A 22,583-nucleotide genomic window follows, 5' to 3' on the forward strand; every position below is an offset into this window, starting at 1 on the left:
CAATTCTGTTTTTATCTCATCAATGGTCACAAGATGACAGGCTTTCGTGCTTCTATTCAGCCTCAGGGATAGAAAGATGTCGCAGGGATCCATGTCCGGTAAATACAGTGGCTAAGGCAACATCACAGTTGTTTTATGGCAAAAAATCATAAACAAGCATTGAGGTGTGAGTGGGAGTAGAACTGTGATGCAAGATCCATGAGTGGTTTTCCCACAGTTCTGGTTGTTTTCTTTGGATTGCTTCACGTAAATGGCGCATAACTTCCAGGTAGTATCCCGTATCGACCATACGACCACAAGGCTGGAACTCATGATGCACTATCCCACTGCAATCAAGAAAACAGTGAGAAGAACCTTCACATGTGACTGACTAGTGAAATTTTTTTTTCCTTGGCTCTTCAGGCAGTTTCCATTGGGACGACTAGGACCATGGTTTCAATGTCATACCCATTTACTCATGTTTTGTTACCTATTATAACCTCCTTTAGAAGTTTTGGACCAATGTCACCTTTAGCAGTTCCTGAGTGATGTAAATACGACATTTTTTGACGAAATTGAACAATTTCAGAACAAATTTTGCTGCTACTGCTACACATTTTGTGCCCAAAACACCTGAAAGAATTCCTTGGCATGAGCGAAAGAATATGCTGACATCATCAGCAACCTCTCTTAAGTTCATTTGGCGATTTTCTAGAACAATTTTCTTTAATTCTTCATCATTGTTATTGGTAATTGATTTGCTAGGGTGTCCAGGGCAGTCGTCGTCTTCAATGTCTTCTCGGCCCTCATTGAAATGTTTATACTAGTCACAATCTCTTGTCTTACTCACAGTACATTCGCCAAAAGCCACATTCAACATTTCTAATGTGGTTCTGAAGTTTATTCCATTTTTCAAGATGAATCATATTCTTTGATTAATCTTTTTCAAAAGCAAAAGTTCACCGGCTACTTGAAAACGATAAAGCATATGAAATTTAAAAAAATTGCGTTACTTTTTGATCACACCTCATATGTTCTGTACATTCTAATCAGCAGGTGAATACCATCTAAACATAACATTCCTTGGAAGATGGATTGGCTGAAGTGTTTCTTGGCTATATTCAGGCAATGGGTTACGTGTTAAAACACACAGATCTATTATTTCCTGAGGAAAATACCATATAGTTCTACATTAACTTCCTCATCCTTCCTAATATTTCTTTTATAATTAACTAAATTTTCATTCTTCTCCTTTTATTGATGATAGTGAGCACAGCCAGCACCCTATGCAAAGTAGATTGTTGTAACATTGAGAACTGGCTCAGTTACAGCTACCAGGGAATTACTGTGAAACCTTCAGACTTTCATAGATTTATTAATGACAGTGTGGAATAAGTGTAATAGTTGGTATAAGTGTAGTCATGGGAAAGAAGAGAAAACATCTTTGAAAATAAAATGACAAATGAGAAATAATGAATTCATGGTACATTTCCATGCATTCAAAAATGTGGTTCTGCATTCAAAGCATTTGCCCCAGGTTGTACGATGAGCAGATATCAGGAATTGTCAGTAGGGCCACACAGCCTATAACTTTAACTTGACAAACATTACAGTAAGGATGTTAGGCCATACTAGCAATATGTAAACCACAAGTCAAGGCAACAATGACAAATATGTTTGTCATTTCAAAAAGTATAATAGTTTCGAAAAGTCAATTTGAACGATGGGCAGAGATAACAGACTATCGCAGTGATCACAGTAATTGTCTATGGCTATGCTGTATACAAATTATGAAGTTAATAAGTGCTTTAAAACAAATAAAATGATATTTGTAATAAGATAATATGAAAAGGGAGTCTCTTATTCACGATTAGTACATTAGTTTCGTAAAATATAGGTATGGAGCTGGGCATCCATGACTTCCACCTGCATATGATAGTTAAAAGTCACCTTTATGTAAAAATTATTTAAAAACAGTAAGTATTAGTGCAAAATCAGTATGCAATGTCAGAAGCCAGTTAAAAAACCTTTCTAACAATACCTCGTTCATTCCTGTACAAGCAGTATGCCTTGAGAAAAAGGGATGAGAAATAATATATACGACAAATAATATATGTGTCTGGGTTGTTACATGTTATTCATCAAAACATACCAAGTCCAGAAAATTTTTTTGTGGAGTAAGCCTAAAGAAGGGGTTACTGTCTATGGGGCAGAGGAGTTGTAAAAGTCAGTGACCAACTACAATTAATGAAAGCTTTGTTACAATGACAAGAATGGCAAATTTGAACTAAAAAAGAAAATGTTGTTGTATTTTATTGGGTGACTTTACCTGTTCCCAGTTTGAGAAACTCCTTCATAGACTCATGGAACTGCTTATTCTTGAAAAGGTCAAATGCATACAGTGTCTGTATGTGATAGATGTTCTTCGATTTCTCATCCTCTGACTCATCTGATATGTTCTGTCAACAAAAAAAGTCGAGCAGACTTATTAATTACACGAAAACAGCCCTTCAAGGAATTCACGCGTCACCTTGGCAGCACACTTCACACCGTATTTTCAGCTTACATAAGCAACAAGAAACAATTGAAGCAATAATGCTAACCAACAGCACCATACTTCTTAACATACAAAACTAACTGCAGTTAATCCATTCCACTATTACAAGACTTGTTTACTACCACACAGTAATATTTTGCAGCTTCACAACAGCATACTTCTTCACATTGTATCCTGTCCCATTATATTCTGTCTTCAATCAAAGCTTTTCCTCTGCCCAACTCCTAACTATTTCTATTTAAAACCTATGGAACTTGTTCACTTTGACAAGTTCATTCTGTAATCACTTTTCCTTTTCACCAGCTATGAGTAATATCCTAATGAACATAAGAATTACCATGATTTGTCATTTTTCTGCCCTAAAAAATTGAGACTACTGAAAGTGGTGAAGTTCTATCAGATTTTGAAAAGAAATGTAACTGCTAAACTTTTGATGAAAGCATGAATAGATAGATATGAAAATTACCACAAAACAAGTCTAGTTTAGAATGAACATAAATTCTCACAAGAGTAGACTGCTACTGTATCAAAGAATGCAAGGGAAAATTGAAAGTGGAATAAGAGAGAACCAATTTGGTTCCAGGGGAAGCAGGGAAACTCAAGATAACATTTTGGCATTCCAGGTGTTAATAGGGGGCACCTTTAGGAAAACCAAGTAAACATTCATAGCATTTGCAGATTTGGGGAAAGTATCTAATAATGTGCAATGAAATGAAATGCTCTTCATTCTTAGGCAGTGTGGTGTCAACTAACTGCATGTTATCCTGGAAACAATGGGTGAGGGGAATAGGAACATTACATTTTCCTTCATTTCCAGAAAGTCTATGACACTGTGCCACACTGCACACTGTTAAGAAAGGTATAAGCACATGGAAAAGATTCTCACATATATGAGTGGCTTGAAGGCTTTTTAAGTAATAGAATCCAGTAGGATGTCCTGGATGGTGCGTGTTCATTGGAGAAAAGGTACTGTCAGGAGTGCCTCAGGGAAGTATGATAGGCCTGTTCTTGTGAATTTTAAAAATTTCCTAGTGAACTGAATGTTTAAACAATTTGTTTAATACATGCCACAATATTTCAATTGGGCACCTGGTAGTTGAAATATCACGGGGTGTGTTGTCCGTCACATTGTTTACTTATAAAGCCAACAAGTGCAGTCCTGACCAAACAAATTTCGGGATTCTAGCCAGTCACTGTTTATACATCCCATGATATTTCAATTGGGTACTTGCAAGTTGAGATATTATGGGCTATATTACACAACGTCCGGCTGCAAACCCAAAATTTGTTTGGACAGGACAGCTCTTCTTGGTTGTAAGCATAGACAATCTGACAGAGAGGATGAGAAGCTGTTTGCTGATGATACTGCAGTGTAAGGGAAAGTGTCATCATTGACTGATTACAGAAGGACACAGAAAATCTTTGACAAAATTTGTAAATGACAATATTATGAAAATTATAGTTGCTACTCACCATATACTGGAGATGCTGAGACACACATAGGTACAAAAAAAAAGACCGTCGAAAAGTGAGCTTTAGGCCAACAAGACCTTTGTAGAAAATAGACAAAAAACACAAGCACAATACACATGCATGCAAACGCAGCTCACACACATGACCATAGTCTCTGGCAGCTGAAGCCAAACAGAGCAGCCATGCACGATAGGAGAGACAACAGAGTTGTGGGAGTAAGGAGGACGCTGGGGCAAGGAGGGGAAGGGATAGCAGGTTAGGGGTGAAGGACAGTAAGTGCTGCTTGGGAGCGTGCAGGAACGAGGTGGGGAGAGAGTGTGCAAGAGTGTGCAGCTAGGTGCAATCGGGAAGTTAGATGGAGGGTGGGAAAAGGGGGGGGGGGGGGGTGAGGTGGAAAAGGAGAGAAGTAAAAAGACTGGGTGTGTTGGTGTAATAGAGGGATGTGTAGTGCTGAAATAGGAACAGGTAAGGCGTTAGATGGGTAAGGACAAGGACTAATGAAGATTGAGACCAGGAGGGTAGCGGGTGTAGGATACATTGTGTGAGAGTTCCCACCTGCACAGTTCAGAAAAGCTGGTGTCAGTGAGAAGAATCCAGATGGCACAGGCTATGAAGAAGTCACTGAAAGGAAGAACATCGTGTTGGGCGGTGTGCTCAGCAACAGGTTGGTCCAGCTGTTTCTTTGCCACAGTTTGTCGGTGGAGGTCATCATTGAGTGTGATGGCTTCTTGGGCTGAGTAGGACCAGATGAAGCGAATAGGAGAGGAGGTGTTGAGGTTCTGGAGAAATGTGAATAGGATGTCCTTGATCCAGATCACAAAGATGTTATCAACGAATGTGAACCTGGTGGGGGTTTTGGGATTTGTCTAGATGGCCCATACATCCTCCTGTCCCCACCACCACCGTCACCTACTCCAGTCCGGTCACAGACAACACCTATCCCATCAAAGGCAGTGCTACACATGAAATCAGTCACGTGATCTACAAGCTAAGCTGCTGCCACTGTGCTGCATTCTACGTGGGCGTGACAACCAACAAGCTGTCTGAAAGTGTGAATGGCTATTGACAAACTGTCACCAAGAAACAACTGGACCACGCTGTCACTGAGCACGGCACCCGACATAACATTCTTCATTTCAATGGCTGCTTCACACACTGTGCCATATGAATTCTTCCCACCAACACTTGTTTTTCTGAACTGGAAAGGTGGGAACACCCCCTGCAATATATCCTATGTACCTGTAACCCTCCTGGCCTCAATCTTTGTTAGCCATTCTCCTTACACTTCTAGCCCCTTCCCTGTTTCCATTCTAGCACTACACAGTCCTCAATTCCACCAATGCACCCAGTCTTTTTACTTCTCTCCTTTTCTGCTACCCCCCCCCCCCCCCCAATCCATTGTCTGGACTCCCAACTGCACCTAGATGGAAATGCTGTCTCCATCTCATCCTTGCACACTCCCACAAGAAGCATTTACTGTCCCCCACCCCTGGCATGCTATCCTTCCCACTCCTCACCCTGGTCTCCTCCTTACTCCCACCACCCAGCTTCCTCTCCCATAAAGCACTGCTGCTCACAGTCTGGCTTCAGCAGCCAGAGACTGTGTGTGTGTGTGTGTGTGTGTGTGTGTGTGTGTGTGTGTGTGTGTGTGTGGTCTATTTTCGCCAAAGGCCTTGTTGGCTGGAAGCTCGCTTTCCAATGGTCTTTTTGTCGTGCTTATCTGTGACTCAGCATTTCCACTATATGATGAGTAGCGACTATCCTTTCCATAATATAGTTGCATTCCGTCCTGGATTTTCCATCATTAGAATTTCTAAGTGTGTGACAAGTGGCAGTTTTCTCTAGATGTGGAAAATTTAAGTTAATGAAGATGAGGAGGAAAAACAATACCATATTGTTTGCATGTATAATAGCAGTGTGCTGCTGCTTGACATAGTCATGTGGACTATGTAGGTGTAAAACTGAAAAGCTACAAAAAATGGGATGAGCACACAAGGTCGGTTGGAGGGAAGGTGAATGGTCAACTTTGGATTATTGGGAAAAGTCCAGGAAATTGCAGTTCTTGGGTACTGCTCGAGTATTTGGCATCCCCGACAGGCTGGATTACAGAAGGACACGGAAGCTATTCAGAGGTGTGCTGCTAGATCTGTTACCACTATGTTCCATCAAGACATGATATTACCGCAATGGTCTGTGTACTCAATAACCGAAGAGAAGACGATGTTCTTTTTGCAAAGCCCTACTGACAAAGGTGAGAGAAATGGCATTTGTGGCAGACTGCAGAAAAATCCTACTGCCACCGACATACATCTAGCATAAGGACTGCAAAGGCAAGAGAAATCGGAGCTCTTACAGACACATACAATCATTTTTCCCATACCACATACAAGCGGAACAGGAAAGTGAATGATTAACAATGGTACAGGATGTTCTTTGCTATGCACCATATGGTGGTTTGCAGAGCACATATGTAGATGTAACTGTAGATTAGAATTGAATGATAATTGACTCTTTCTACGAGAAGCAGATTGTAGCAGTCAGACTGAAAGAATGAGGCAACAGGCCAAAATCTGGAAAAGCGTAAGGCAGGGTAGCTAGGCAGGGTTGCTCACTGTCACCACTGATGTGTAGTTTATATACTGAAGAGGCAATGAGGAAAGTAAAGGGCTATCTAGCTGTGGGAGTTGTTTGCAACAGACAGAAAATCTGAACAACACTGTTCGCTGGTGATGTAGCAGTAGTCGCTCAAAGTAAATAGGGACAATTGGGTGGTCAATGAAATGACACTAATGCTCGATGCTAGCTATAATGTGTGCATACACAAAATGAACAAGCTGGATGCATATACGAGGATGAATCAAATATAAACGGGATTTTATTTAAAAAAAAAAAAATCATTTATTGAAAAACAAAAGACAGTTACAATTTATATTTCAACATAGTTTCCCACTTTAGAAACACATTTTACCCTATGAGAAGGAAGGTTTTTTATCACAACATCATAGAATGAAGCTAGTTGTGCCAGCAGCCAATATCACACGAATTCCTCTGTGCCCTTGTCATCTTCAAATCTGTTTCCTCCTACAGTCTCTTTAACGGTCCAAACAAATGGGAATCACAGAGTAATAGGTCCAGGATGTAAGGAGGATGATCAAATTGTGTCGGTGCATTTCCCGTAGTTTGGAGACTGCTAGAGCTGCATTATGCGGCCTGGCACTGTCGTGGAGGACGACGGCCTGTTCAATTAGTCGGTCTCGTTTTTTGCAGCAACACACATCCCTCAGCTTCTCCGATAGCTCACAGTACAAGACAGTGTCAACTGTGCATTGCTCGTGCAAAAAATCAATGAACAAAATGCCTCGTCGATTTAAAAAAAATAGTTGAAAGAACCTCACCAGCTGACAGTCAAGTCTTGGCTTTCACCGGGTTTCCCTCCCCTGTCCTCTGCCACTCCTTACTAGGTTGTTTGGATGCATGGTGTGATAGTAGACCCACATTTTGTCACAGGTGATGATCCCACTCAAAAACGCATCACCTTCTTTAGTAAACCTTACTTTAAACCTCTGACACACCTACAAATGTCTCAAACTTCCGATTTTCAGTCAAAAGGCTGGGGAGCCATCTGGAACACACTTTAGGGACCTGTGGGTCATTTGTGATGATCACTTGTTGCACCTGTAACTTATTCTTACTTGCTTTGCAATTTTTGATACTCTCGCCCATCAATCGCCTTCAAGAATGTCATAAACTGCACAAATGTTTTCATCTGCAATGATGGTCCAGGAATGGCGATTAAGCAGCTGATTTTTCACATGTTCTCTTTCTTCCTTGAACTTCAGGCAAAGACATGTGTCCTCAACAATGTTCAATCACCGAACTGTGCAGTCAATCTCTGGAGAATTTCTGTTGCTTGAACTCCTTCAGGAGCAAGAAATTTTATAATTATACACTGAGCAGTGGAAGGGTGCACCTGTTGCTCCAACATCATGAGCATTACTGACAAAACTGTTTTAAGTATGTAGTGGCTGGCTCTCCCCACTCCTAAAGGCCCCATCCAACAATAGTAGAAGTGTCGGTCTCATCCTACCAACTGTTAATGTTCAGGAACAAAAGTCCCATTATATTTGACTCCCTCTCATATCTTCAACTAAAACAAGAATTCTGCTGTCTCAAAAAAGGAGGGAGATGCAAGAAAGGTAGGAGTAGCAATGATTGCACAGCACAAAAGAGCTTTACTGAAAAGAAAAGAAACAGTTGCTAACATCCAAAAATATAAACCATGAGACCACAAAAAAGGTCAAAAAGAGCTTTACTGAAAAGAAAAGAAACAGTTGCTAACATCCAAAAATATAAACCATGAGATCACAAAAAAGGTCAGTAACAGACGTACTTTGAGCATAGCTCTGTATGATTCTGATGTACGGACAAGAGAGAAGAGAGAAATGAAATTACTAGAAGCTACTGAAATATGTTGTTGCAAGTGTGTTGATGAATTGGTGAATTGATCAAGTAAAGAATGAAGAGGCACTGTAATGAGTCAAAAGAAAAAAAGTCTAACAACAAAGAACATAATGAAATGAACAGTTTGGACATTTATTAAAGCTTGAGTCATTACTGAAAGTTATAGTGGAAAGGGAAGCAAAGGGCAAGCAGGCCTCGACTGTTAGCAGTCAGGGAGGTGGCAGTTGTGCTGGAATGCAGGAGGATGCCAGGCAGGTGGCTCAGACAGGGATCTGAATCTAAACAAAGTTGATGACAAAAAAAACAACAGTGTCAGATAGTATGGCCAAAAGAATAAGTCCTCGTGAAGTCCCACTCGTATTTCAAAAAATCATAATTTCGAAGGTATTAGGTACAGAGAATCATGGTTTGTTATAAAACATTTAGCAGCTCTCAAAGTTTTCTCCTTTGTCCTTTTGTTGCAGAATCAACTCGAAGTGCATTGAAATTCTGGCAGGCCAGGAGAAGGCAAAATACGTTATCTGGTATGCACAATCTCAATCTGCGATAACAGTACTGCAAAATGAATAGACACCAGTATGGGAGGGCACCACCAGGGGAAAAAATGATGTGTAATGAGATGGTTCAAAAACTGTAAGGAGACAGGCAGTGTTAAAAACCTTCCTTGAAGACCCCGTGTGTCTCAAGCACATATTGACAGAGTGCAAGTTGGATTTCAAAGTAAGCCCAGACATCAATTTGTCATGCATTACACATGAATTGCAGGAAGCAAGATCAACTGTCCATAAAGTGTTACATAAGCAGTTATGCCTTTTATCCTCTGTGGTATTCCTTCACGTGTTCCACACTGACCTCCATAAATGCTGACAATGACTGCCTGAAAAAGTGATTGTTTTCAGATGAAACAATGTTCCACATTTCTAGATATGTGAATCACCACATCAGGATTTGGGGCTCTGAGAATCCACACAACAGATACGAACACACCCGTAATAACCACATGCTGGCCTAAGGCACAATAGGGTGACAGGCCCATTTTTCTTTGCAAAGCAAACCATAATGGGAAATGAAACTTCCTGGCAGATTAAAACTGTGTGCCAGACCGAGATTCAAACTCGGGACCTTTGCCTTTCGCGGGCAAGTGCTCTACCAACTGAGCTACCCAAGCACGACCCACGCCCCATCCTCACAGCTTTACTTCTGCCAGTACCTCGTCTCCTACCTTCCAAACTTTACAGAAGCTCTCCTGCAAACCTGCAGAACTAACACTCTTGAAAGAAAGGATATTGCGGAGACATGGCTTAGCCACAGCCTGGGGGATGTTTCCAGAATGAGATTTTCACTCTGCAGTGGAGTGTGCACTGATATGAAACTTCCTGGCAGATTAAAACTGTGTGCTGGACCGAGACTCGAACTCGGAACCTTTGCCATTCGTGGGCAAGTGGTCTACCAACTGAGCTACCCAAGCACGACTCACGCTCCGTCCTCACAGCTTTACTTCTGCCAGTACCTCGTCTCCTACCTTCCAAACTTCACAGAAGCTCTCCTGCGAACCTGTGAGGACAGGGCATGAGTAGTGCTTGGGTAGCTCAGTTGGTAGAGCACTTGCCCGCGAAAGGCAAAGCTCCCGAGTTCGAGTCTCGGTCCGGCACACAGTTTTAATCTGCCAGGAAGTTTCATATCAGCGCACACTCCACTGCAGAGTGAAAATCTTATTCTGCATAATGGGAAATGTTTACCTAGCTTCTGCTACCACAGATCAAAGAACTGCAGCTGCCCGTCATCTTCCAACACGATGCTGCACCCCAACATTGGAATTTAAATGTGCTGCTTGTGCTGAATGACACATTTCCTGAGAGGTGGGTGGTGATGGTTCCCCCACATAGGCCCCATGCTCTCCCACTGTAACACAGCAGATTACAACTGGGTGCCAGACAAGACTCGGGACTTTCACCTGTCGTGGGCAAGTCCTCTCTATCAACTGATCAACCCAAGTACAAGTTTTAATGTGCCAGGAAGTTTCATATCAGTGTGCACCCCACTGTAGAGTGAAAATCTCATTCTGGAACCATTCGACTTCTTTTTGTGTGGGTTACGTTGGGAATTGTGTGTACACAACCCCATTCAAGACACTGCTATCTTTCATGCAAAAATCAATGAAATAATGACAACTGTTAGTGCTCCAGAGCTGATCCAAACATGGGCAGAACTCAAATACCATCGCAATGTTCTACGAGCGACAAGTGAGGCACACACTGAAATCTTGGGATATTTAAAAAAAACACTACACTCTGAGAGCTGCTAAATGTTTTACAACAAACCACAATGCTCCATCTCCAATCATTTCCAAGATCTGACTTTTTAAATGACAGTGGGACTTGCTTTAGGGCTATGTTAGCATTCTAAGCTGAGTGAGAGAGATCAGCCCAGCTGTCAGTCTGAGTATCCCTATCCTATAGTACTCCATGCTACTAACCGTAAGCCGCAGAGCGAGCTGGAACTGGCGCTGCTCCAGCAACGTGGAGATCTGGCGAGACAGCTCGGCGGCCTGGAGGCACCAGACGAAGGCGGGAGAGGCGAGGTAGAGCAGCCCCCGCCGGCAGGGCGCCACTAGTCTCGGCCGCTGCGGGGGTGGCAGCGCAATGCTCTGCACCAACAGTGGGGCGCCCGGCTCAAGAGTGCGCACCTCCAAGCCTTCCGGCAGGACCGCCACCAGGTACGGCTCGTCGTATGCTGAAAGTGTTAGTGCATCATGGAGTCACACACAGCTGTCACTGAAAGGTCATTGTAATATCTCCCAAATAAATAGACACTTACCAAATACATTTCATATGGGCAAAAATATTAGTACAGTCATTGTGGCAAAGTTCACTTGAGAAGACCGTAAAATTACAAAAAGACAGAATGGCTGGTCAGTACTAGGAGGCAGGGTGGACAGCATCAAAGAGAGAATAGCAGTGTGTCAGCTCCATTTCAGAGATGACAGAAGGATAGTGTGAAAGAAGTATTAAGAAGAAGAGAGATGGAAGCAGAATGAATACTGGATTTAAGAAATATGAGGAAAGCAGAAAAGGAGACGTGGGAAAAATTAAAGAGAGAGAGGATTAGGAAGTAGTGGAAGTGAAGATAAAAACATGATGGATTAAACAATGAAACTTTATCTGCTCAGACTCTTTTTCCCGATGGAAGAATTTCATTATTTACTCTAATCATTTTTTATCCTCATGCCCCCCATCTCTTACTGGCTTTTTTCCTCCTTTCTCCTATTTTTAAACTGTGTTCTTCATTCCACTTTTCATTTCTTTTCCTGTTTAATCCAGCTTTACTGTCTTTGATTGCATACTCTTTCTTATATCCTCACAACAAATGGGTCCACCCCAAACTGGGGTCTGAGTGATCGGTCTGAGTGATCAGGCTGAGGGGCTGTGGCTCACCTATAAAACTGTTCCCTAACATTTTGTCTCTGACTGCAGAAGACATCTTCAGAGGTAAACACTGTCTCCTGCAATCAGAGATGAAACATCAGGAAACAATTTTATACACGGTGTTACAAATAGGTACGGCCAAACCTTCAGGAAACATTCCTCACACACAAATAAAGAAAAGATGTTATGTGGACATGTGTCCGGAAACGCTTGATTTCCACGTTAGAGCTCATTTTAGTTTTGTCCACCTACGCTCAATGGAGCATGTTATCATGACTTCATACGGGATACTCTACCTGTGCTGCTAGAACATGTGCCTTTACAAGTACGACACAACATGTGGTTCATGTGTGATGGAGCTCCTGCACATTTCAGTCGAAGTGTTCGTACGCTTCTCAACAGATTCGGTGACCGATGGATTGGTAGAGGCGGACCAATTCCATGGCCTCCACGCTCTCCTGACCTCAACCCTCTTGACTTTCATTTATGGGGGCATTTGAAAGCTCTTGTCTACGCAACCCCGGTACCAAATGTAGAGACTCCGCGTGCTCGTATTGTGGACGGCTGTGATGCAATACGCCATACTCCAGGGCTGCATCAGCGCATCAGGGATTCCATGCAACGGAGGGTGGATGCATGTATCCTTGCTAATGGAGGACATTTTGAACATTTCCTGTAACAAAGTGTTTGAAGTCACGCTGGTACATTCTGTTGCTGTGTGTTTCCATTCCATGATTAATGTGATTTGAAGAGAAGTAATAAAATGAGCTCTAACATGGAAAGTAAGCGTTTCCAGACACATGTCCACATAACATATTTTCTTTCTTTGTGTGTGAGGAATGTTTCCTGAAAGTTTGGCCGTACCTTTTTGTAACACCCTGTATATTAACCATAGCCTCTCATCCCAGAAGTTCCAACTAAATACATCTGTTAGTTCCTTCCACAGAGAGGAAAGAGGGATATAGGGTGGGGAAGGTTAGATAAGAGGGACAAGCATAGTGTAGACAGTCTCTTTAGCAGACCTGTTGCATCTTCTAAGTGTTCTGTGAATAAAACACAGTCTTTGATTTGCTTTCCCCACATTATCTATGCTACTGTTCCAATTTAAGTTGTCCATAATTGTAATCTCTAAGTATCTTGCTGAACCTTTATGGGTGTGTAATTTACCCAGTAAATGAAATGTAAGGGATTCTTTGCAGTATTCACACAGATGTGGCAGTAAACTGCTACGAATGAACAAGGCCTTGAGAAATGGTACAGTTGTAATTGTGAGATAGTGGGATGTTAATCAATGGTACGATCTGTGGCATAGCGAGTATGATGTTCTGTCTCCCAGCTACTGTCTTCGGAACAACCGTAATGAACCTGACACAGCCCTCATTGTATTGGCCAGAGAAGGTGATAGATGTGTTAACAACCAACAGGTTGTATAAGTTGGGGGAGGGGGGGGGGGGGGGAATAAAAAAAATAAAAATAAATAAAAAAGAAGAAGAAGAAGAAGAAGAATACATTTTGGGAAGCTCTTTGATGTGCGGCAACATTTAATCTCCATATTTTGCATTATGAAAGAAAAAACAGGAATTCCAGCTGATATAGCACAGATGCTTCCCCAGTACTGAAATCAAGATTGCAATGCACTTCTGCCAGCAAATCATAGCTCACGTCACGTTATTTCACCAGGCAGAGACAGCAGATATTCAGAGCACATATTCAGCCAATGGCAACATCATTGTCAAGTAATACAAACACACAAATAGAAAAAAATTAATGGTTTAAATTAATATTCATACAGCATAACTACAAGAAAAGCTGCCCTTTCACATATAATACTTGTTGTCAAAATTTTTTTGCTGCTTTTTCCCAATGGTGTGATTAGGCAGAATTCTAAGAGTACAGCTTAAATTGGAGCAGCTGAATATTTCTGACAAGCATGATAAAAATTTCACTGTTTTGCACCGAACATTTTGTAGGTTACCTGAGCGAATACATGTTCCATCCAGCACTTTGACTTTTCCATAGAAAAGCCAATTATGTGTGCAATTGCTCAAGAACTCATTCGCACTTTTTTTTAAGGATAACTATTGCATAATTTGTAATAAGTGAAAGAGCTAAAATATGAAAAACTAACTTTGAAACTTGGTCTTTTTTAGTGTGTGTTACTCTTTAAGATGTATCAAATGCAAATGTGCCAGTAAAATATTAAACTATGGCATAAATGGCTGGTCTTCTGGGACCGAAACTTTTCTAAATGGCCGGTCCTCAAAAAATTCATTGCACATTGTCACACTAACGTAATTAATCTTGCATAAAATAAATTTACTTTAAAAGTAATGCTTTACAATCATTTGCATATTTTCCCACAACCTGTTACAAATGTAAACAACTGTGACGCCACATTCATTGAAACGAAGCCAACAAGAAAGACGCATTGAAATCGGTTTCTTATTACAAAATAGCTAAGCAGGGGTGGCTAGAGGACAAATGTAAGGATGTAGAGGCTTGTCTCTCTAGGGGTAAGATAGATACTGCCTACAGGAAAATTAAAGAGACCTTTGGAGAGAAGAGAACCACTTGTATGAATATCAAGAGTTCAGATGGCAACCCAGTTCTAAGCAAAGAAGGGAAGTCAGAAAGGTGGAAGGAGTATATAGAGGGTTTATACAAGGGCGATGTACTTGAGGACAATATTATGGAAATGGAAGAGGATGTAGATGAAGACGAAATGGGAGATAAGATACTGCGTGAAGAGTGTGACAGAGCACTGAAAGACCTGAGTCAAAACAAGGCCCCGGGAGTAGACAACATTCCATTAGAACTACTGATGGCCTTGGGAGAGCCAGTCATGACAAAACTCTACCATCTGGTGAGCAAGATGTATGAGACAGGCGAAATACCCTCAGACTTCAAGAAGAATATAATAATTCCAATCCCAAAGAAAGCAGGCGTTGACAGATGTGAAAATTACCGAACTATCAGTTTAATAAGTCACAGCTGCAAAATACTAACGCGAATTCTTTACAGATGAATGGGAAAACTGGTAGAAGCGGACCTCGGGGAAGATCAGTTTGGATTCCGTAGAAATGTTGGAACACGTGAGGCAATACTAACCTTACGACTTATCATAGAAGAAAGATTAAGAAAAGGCAAACCTACGTTTCTAGCATTTGTAGACTTAGAGAAAGCTTTTGACAATGTTAACTGGAATACTCTCTTTCAAATTCTGAAGGTGGCAAGGGTAAAATACAGGGAGCGAAAGGCTATTTACAATTTGTACAGAAACCAGATGGCAGTTATAAGAGTCGAGGGGCATGAAAGGGAAGCAGTGGTTGGGAAAGGAGTGAGACAGGGTTGTAGCCTCTCCCCGATGTTATTCAATCTGTATATTGAGCAAGCAGTAAAGGAAACAAAAGAAAAATTCAGAGTAGGTATTAAAATTCATTGAGAAGAAATAAAAACTTTGAGGTTCGCCGATGACATTGTAATTCTGTCAGAGACAGCAAAGGACTTGGAAGAGCAGTTGAACGGAATGGACAGTGTCTTGAAAGGAGGATATAAGATGAACATCAACAAAAGCAAAACGAGGATAATGGAATGTAGTCAAATTAAATTGGGTGATGCTGAGGGAATCAGATTAGGAAATGAGACACTTAAAGTAGTAAAGGAGTTTTGCTATTTAGGGAGTAAAATAACTGATGATGGTCGAAGTAGAGAGGATGTAAAATGTAGACTGGCAATGGCAAGGAAATCGTTTCTGAAGAAGAGAAATTTGTTAACATGGAGTATAGATTTAAGTGTCAGGAAGTCGTTTTTGAAAGTATTTGTATGGAGTGTAGCCATGTATGGAACTGAAACATGGACGATAACTAGTTTGGACAAGAAGAGAATAGAAGCTTTCGAAAAGTGGTGCTACAGAAGAATGCTGAAGATAAGGTGGGTAAATCACGTAACTAATGAGGAGGTATTGAATAGGATTGGGGAGAAGAGAAGTTTGTGGCACAACTTGACTAGAAGAAGGGATCGGTTGGTAGGACACGTTCTGAGACATCGAGGGATCACCAGTTTAGTATTGGAGGGCAACGTGGAGGGTAAAAATCGTAGAGGGAGACCAAGAGATGAATACACTAAGCAGATTCAGAAGGATGTAGGTTGCAGTAGGTGCTGGGAGATGAAGAAGCTTGCACAGGATAGAGTAGCATGGAGAGCTGCATCAAACCAGTCTCAGGACTGAAGACGACAACAACAACATTACAAAATATTGAATAGTCTTTTACACATTTTGCTGTCGGCAGACGCTTGTGTGCGCACTGTGTTTTGTTGTTGTAAATGGTACATCTGCTTTGCAACTAAATTTTTATTTTGGTGTTATTCTCTTGTTTATGCTTTATTGCTGCAGTATTATTCGGCAGTAATGGGATAAAGTAAAATTCTTTGTTAGAGTTATCTGTTCTTATCAGTCAAAACTACAAAAATTTAACTGAAAACTAAAATAATGAAAAATTCTTGGAGGTCTAAAAAATTTCCAGGTTATGCCACAGTTTCGTGGATGAAAGACTTCCGTGGTTTTCCCAGATTTCCCGGTTGTCCCAGGGCGTATACACCCTGAGCCCAGAACCACACCTATTTGAATAGCACCCTATACCTGGACCTTGTTCATTCTCTGAATGTATGTCCCAACATGTTGTAAGACAGTATCATGATAAGCAATGCCATCTCATTGCGACCACAACTATTTCAGTTTCTAGTACTGTACTGGCTTTGGTTTTGCTTTGTGCAACCTACCTGAGGTAGAAAATATCCCACCCCATGAACTTCCAGTGCATCTACCAGTTGACTGGGTAAATTTTAGTAAGTGAGGATTAGTTAAAGTAAATAAAAAACTATTTGGTAAACAAGCAGAAGTGTGAAGCATAAGTAGGGGTTGAGATAGATTGTCTACTGTGAAATGTTTGCTCAGGAATTTGCAAAGATGGGAGAATTTAGTAATGTAATATATTGTATTAGTTCGTAAGTAATGACTTAGTGCGATCAGGTAACTGTAGGGAAGCAAGATAGTCCAGTGGAATAAACATGAAAAATAATTTTTAGAATTAAGAAAACAGTAAATGAACCTTGTGGTTTAAGCTTAACTAGTATAAGTGGAAAAATAAGTGTACTGTATATAACTGTCAGCTTTTAAATGTGTGTTGAGATTTTGCAGAGGAATCACAAGCAAAAATCCAGAGGCCATATCTTCTACAGCTGCCAATGTTGGGAGGGGGCTGTCAATAATCACATGAAAATTGTCTGGGAGCCCAACCCTGGAGAATTTTAAAAATTAGAAGCCTGATTTAGGCATTTGAACACTCTATTCAAGACACTTTCCTATCCTAAATAAAAAAGTTTTTCCAGGAATAAAAACAACTGTAAATTTACAAAAAATCAGGAAAAGTGGAAAAGGATAAAATTATTTTAGGAAACATCAAGGGGTACTTTTACAGTACTTACTTTTTTTATTGTGATCATTTTTCACTTCGTGCATGTCATTAGTTCTATACATGGGATACTTAGGCTCTGTAAGACCCGAAGAAAATTTTATAGTGTCACATATATACAAATCTTTCAAGTGGCACACTACATGTTGCTGGATCCACTGTCAAACGTGTGGTATTAGAATGAAATAGAACCAAACTTTTAAGAAAGTTCTACAACAGAGAGGTACAATCATGTGTTTTAAATGGTGATTAAGTGGATGACACACACATTACTAGACAAAGTCAATGATTCCCATACTAGATACCGATAATTTGTGATTCTATGCAATATAGCTTCTGAAGAAGACAGTTTTAGAAAGTGTCCAAACCAGAGTCGAAGTTTAGTAAACCTTTATTTTACAACTAGTTGGCTGTTATTCTATGGCTACTGCTATTGAACCAAGTGACATCACAGAGTTCGAGGTATTCCTCTGGAAGCTGTTGCAGTTTTTTGAACCATGTGATGTCACAAAATGCATAATTCACCTATCTATCCATACTTAAAAATACACATCACAATGATGCTATTATAGTAATATCCATCTCTTTTTAATTCACTTAAATAGTGCTGGGAGTTAATTATTATAGACCAACGAAATTTTCAGTAGCTTTGTGACATCCGTGTACAGTGGTTTTATTCATCTTTCTAGAATTCAAAAACACTGCATACGTAGTGTTAGCTCCTAAGGAGTTTTTTAGTTTTGGAAGATCTACAGAAGCTTCCACCATATTTTCAGTAGTTTTGTGACATCCGTGTACAGTGGTTTTATTCATCTTTCTAGAATTCAAAAACACTGCATACATAGTGTTAGCTCTTAAGGAGTTTTTTAGTTTTGGAAGATCTACAGAAGCTTCCACCATATTATTTTTTTCCATTTACACTTCAGATATCATTTGCAGGATTTAATTTCACATTATCATTTGTGTAAGGTTTGTCTTTACAGAAACTGTTAATAGTTGCCAAAGGACCAAAAAAATGGCTAATTGCTTGCATTTCTGATGAAACAACTAAAAAAATTCCTTAGGAGCTAACACTACATATGCAGAGCATTTGAATTCTAAAAAGATGAATAAAGCAACTGTACATGGATGTCACAAAACTACTGAAAAAAAACATCGGTCCATAATAATTTACTCCCAGCACTATTTAAACAAATTAAAGGAGACAGATATTATTGCAATAGAGTCAGTGTAATGTGTATTATTATGTATGGGTAAATAGGTGAACTGAGCATCGTGTGATGTCATTTGGTTAGAAAAACTGCAACAGCTTATCGAGGAATCCATCAAGCTTTGTGATGTCACTTTGGTTCAACAGCAGTTTTATTCTTATCTTTGAAGATAAAAAGCACAGAACGAAAAATTTTCGTCATCATTTGGCATAGCTTATCTTAGTAATCAGTGATGACGAAACCATTTCTAGACAGGTTTACTACATACTCAGGAAGGAAACCATTACAAACTATAAAACATTTTAGTGGCATGTGATTAGCGAAATGTAAACAATATCTTGTGCGATTTTTCCAGAACACCAAATTCTAAAAAGTGCATTTCCACAATTTTTAGTAACCATCTGAACTCCATAATAAAGGTGATAAATTAGTAACAATGACAGACAATCTGTAATAACTGGGAAACACTAATTTCTGAAGGAGCGAGGCATGCTGCACCACAAATAACTTACTTGGTGTGGCTGTGTAAAATTGAGACCCTCCCCCAGTTAACGCAAGAAGCCAGGGAAGCACGCCAAGTGAGATGGCCGAGCATAGTTACACAGCTTGCCGAAGCAGTAAGTACTGCTGCCGCAGCATCGAGCTGGTTATGTCGTGTCATCACTGAGCAGGTGGGCGTCAAGTGTAAATAACACTGACACAGCAGAAAAGCAAAGACTCCACCTTCTGGATACTTCACATTTGAGCCACAGACTCATTGTGGCATACCTGATAAAAATCAATGATACAGAGAAGGAGGACAGTATAAATACTTGTCTTTTTAGTCAAGGGTATTGCAGTCCGCCGGCCACTGGTTCTGGGGAGGAACCAATGTCGGTCCACAAATCTACACAGTTCCAGTAGTCAGCACCTCCACCCTGCCCTTGCTAGCTGCAGCTTCGCTGCTGGCAAAGGGTCTGACTGTAGATTCGGTGCTTTCCAAATGGTGGACCACACAGGCGGCCTCTGTCTCTGGAGGTCTGCAGCTGGAGCCCGGGCAGCGCAGCTGTTCGACCGCCAATAACTGCGGATGAAACCCCTTGCTGCCTGCCTCTGCTCTGGGCAGACTACACTGTAGTGAGCTACCATTTTTACACAGGGTCTATGGCGGGATCCTGTGCACGACAGTTTGCCCAGCATCTAGGTCGCACATCTGACGCCGTGTACTCATCATGCTCGGTCACCAGGCTTGCTTTGCCTTCGCCACCTACACAATGCCGCCATCTCCTCTGCCTGTATGCAGACCACAGTTTCTCCCTCGCTGGTCGTGTACTGCTAACATGCCGAATATTTCCACTTCTCGGGCAACACCACGATAATTATGATACTGACAAGGAGAGGTCCCCAGCAGTGGAATCGACTTTTTGAAATGTTCAATATGGTGATATATGTTAAGGTCGGTCGCAGCTATAACATCCTGCAGCCATTCACCCTGATGGGCCCTCGTTTGCGAGTAACTGTCGAAAAAATATTTTGGAATTTCAGGTGATAGACTACAGCTTTGAAAGAGGAATGCTTTGCAGATTGTTTATCCGATGCAACAGTTAAGGCAAAAGCCTCACATGCAGAAGGTTGTGGGTTCAAATCTCATCACATGCTTTAAAATATTTTATTTTCAAATTTTTAACAAAATGATTTTGGTCTTTATTTTTATTCAACTAATTGGGTTAAATATATTTTTTTCTATTACATAATTTTAAGCACCATATTAACTTTTTCAGTTGCTCTAATTTTTTCTTCCTATCATTCTTTTCGAATCCATGTGACTTTAATTATTTTAATTTGTCTGTTATAATATTGAAACATTTGAAACTGCTGATGTATTGGTTAAAAAAGAAGAGATTAAATACTCTATTTATTTTGACAGTACAATGGTGCGAAAAACATATTTTTCATTAAAAGATGTACTTTTTTGGATGGTAATCACCATACAAATATTTAAAACATAAATTCTTATTGCACTTGGACAAACTAATTCAGATGCAGATTTAAATGAAAGAAGGGATTAAAAATAAAACAAAATTCAAGCACAACAACGAACAGAAATAAAGAATGCAATAACATGGACTAAAATATAGGATGATAAAACTGAACAAAATAAACAAAGTTAATACATGAAAGTAACAAATCACATGAACAATGATTCCAAGTGAAGAATGAATGATAGGAAGAAAAATGAGAGCAAATGACAACTAAAATTATGTGACAAAGCAACAGAAATAGAAAAATACATTTAAACAAATTAATTGAATGAAAATAATGACCAATGTAATTTTAATAAAGAATTAAAAATATAAATTGTCAAAGCAGTTCACAAGATCTGAACCCACAATCTTATGCATGTGACACCTGTAACTTAATCATTATACTGCGCACCCAGTCCATTAAATAGCAGTTTTTCAAAGGTGTAGATGTTCATGTTAAATTCTGATATCTTTTATTTTTCAATTGCTTGCAAATAAGGGCATATCAGGGTGAATGGCTTAACCTACACCACTGAATAGATTATTTCAAAAAGTTGAATCAACTGTTGGGGACCTCTCCTTGCAAGTAATAAATGAATAGTTTTACAATACTGTTTGTACGATGTCTCACTGGATGTCTACCAAGAACCCAAACACAACTCCACTACTACTCTGCCCACGGTAGTACACTGTCTACAGTCCAAACTCAATGTGCCCAGCTCTGTTACCCACCACAGCAGCTGACTAGCCTGGGCACTATAGGTCGAAAATACACGTATAGTTTTTTTTAATTTTTTTAAATCTATATGCCAGCAATACTCGAATTTTCACTGCCGCAGTATACATGTATACTTTCCAACCATCCTATCTCATAATTCTTAAGAACAGCATTTCCACATATAAAATGATTCAGAAAGTTTTTCAGAATTTAATGGGCCACACAAGCTTTTTAATCTTCTTCACTGTGAGTATGGAAACTATGAGGTCCATACCCATACATTCCTTTGAATGAAAACAGTTTACTACATCAGTCACCATTTTACTTTACATTGGATTATATCCACACGATCACACTAACATGCACCTCTTTTTGTATTTCCATAACTACGTGCCACTTCCATCTGGAAAGCGCAAGTCTGGAGATGAGTTCTTCAGAAAGGAAGATCAGACAAGAATAATTTCACAATTTCACTTATAATCGTTTCAAATGCAGAAGCAAGCTTCTAACTCATTTATTTGCTGAGCTTGGAATAGACTCCCTTGAAGCACATCTTCAGCTGCCTTTTCTTGAAGTTATTTTCAATGTTGTTTTTCTGATATGTAGGTGTAGTAGTTCCAACGAAAGTTGTTGAAGTGGTACATTTTCTATTGTCCAGAGACAATGGAAATTTAAATTTGGTTCCCATTAAAGGTCTGGTGCAATATTCTGTTGAAGGGTATTTGTTGGCAGTGGCAATAGAATATGAAGAGCAATCAAATATCTAGGCATAACACTGCAAACTGACATGATATAGAATGAGCACATAAGATTCTGAAAAGGATAGTTGCCACTCACCATATAGTGGAGATGCTGAGTCACAGATAGACTATCAAGTAATGAGCTTTTGGCCAACAAAGTCTTCATCGGAAATAGAACATACATACACACATTCCCGCAAACACGTGTTTTTGTTGTGCCTATTTGCAACTTAGTATCTCCACTGTAAGGTGAGTAGCAACTATCCTTTTCATAATATTGTTACATTCCATCGTGATGAGCACATAAGGTTGGTTTATAGGAAGTGAAAGGTTGATTGTGGTTCACTGGGACAATACTAAAAATGTGTGGTTCATGTAAGTGTACAGAATGCTTGTGAGATTCATTCTTCAAAACTACTCAATGTTTGGGATTTCCATCCAGTTGGATTCACGAAAGATATACGAGGGCTATCCACAAAGTACATTATGTTTTCGTTTGCGTCCATTAGGGGTGGGGCTAGCGCGGCCATCTTGGTGTCATGGCA

The 22,583-nt window shown here is 40.1% G+C and overlaps 1 protein-coding gene across 1 annotated transcript in view; it reads right to left on the bottom strand.

Annotated features, from left to right (window-relative positions):
* The window catches only part of LOC126424979 (vam6/Vps39-like protein), a 120,922-nt gene that overhangs the window by 70,335 nt on the left and 28,004 nt on the right, over positions 1-22,583 (bottom strand). Inside the window, exons 6-7 of the mRNA XM_050087865.1 lie at positions 10,947-11,203; positions 2,309-2,438 (exon numbers count right to left, since the gene is read on the bottom strand). Of these exons, the coding sequence (XP_049943822.1) occupies positions 2,309-2,438; positions 10,947-11,203 (387 nt within the window). The remainder of the gene's footprint in view (positions 1-2,308; positions 2,439-10,946; positions 11,204-22,583) is intronic.

This window comes from Schistocerca serialis, chromosome 10, assembly GCF_023864345.2.
Source record: "Schistocerca serialis cubense isolate TAMUIC-IGC-003099 chromosome 10, iqSchSeri2.2, whole genome shotgun sequence".
In the NCBI taxonomy this organism is placed as follows: domain Eukaryota; kingdom Metazoa; phylum Arthropoda; class Insecta; order Orthoptera; family Acrididae; genus Schistocerca; species Schistocerca serialis.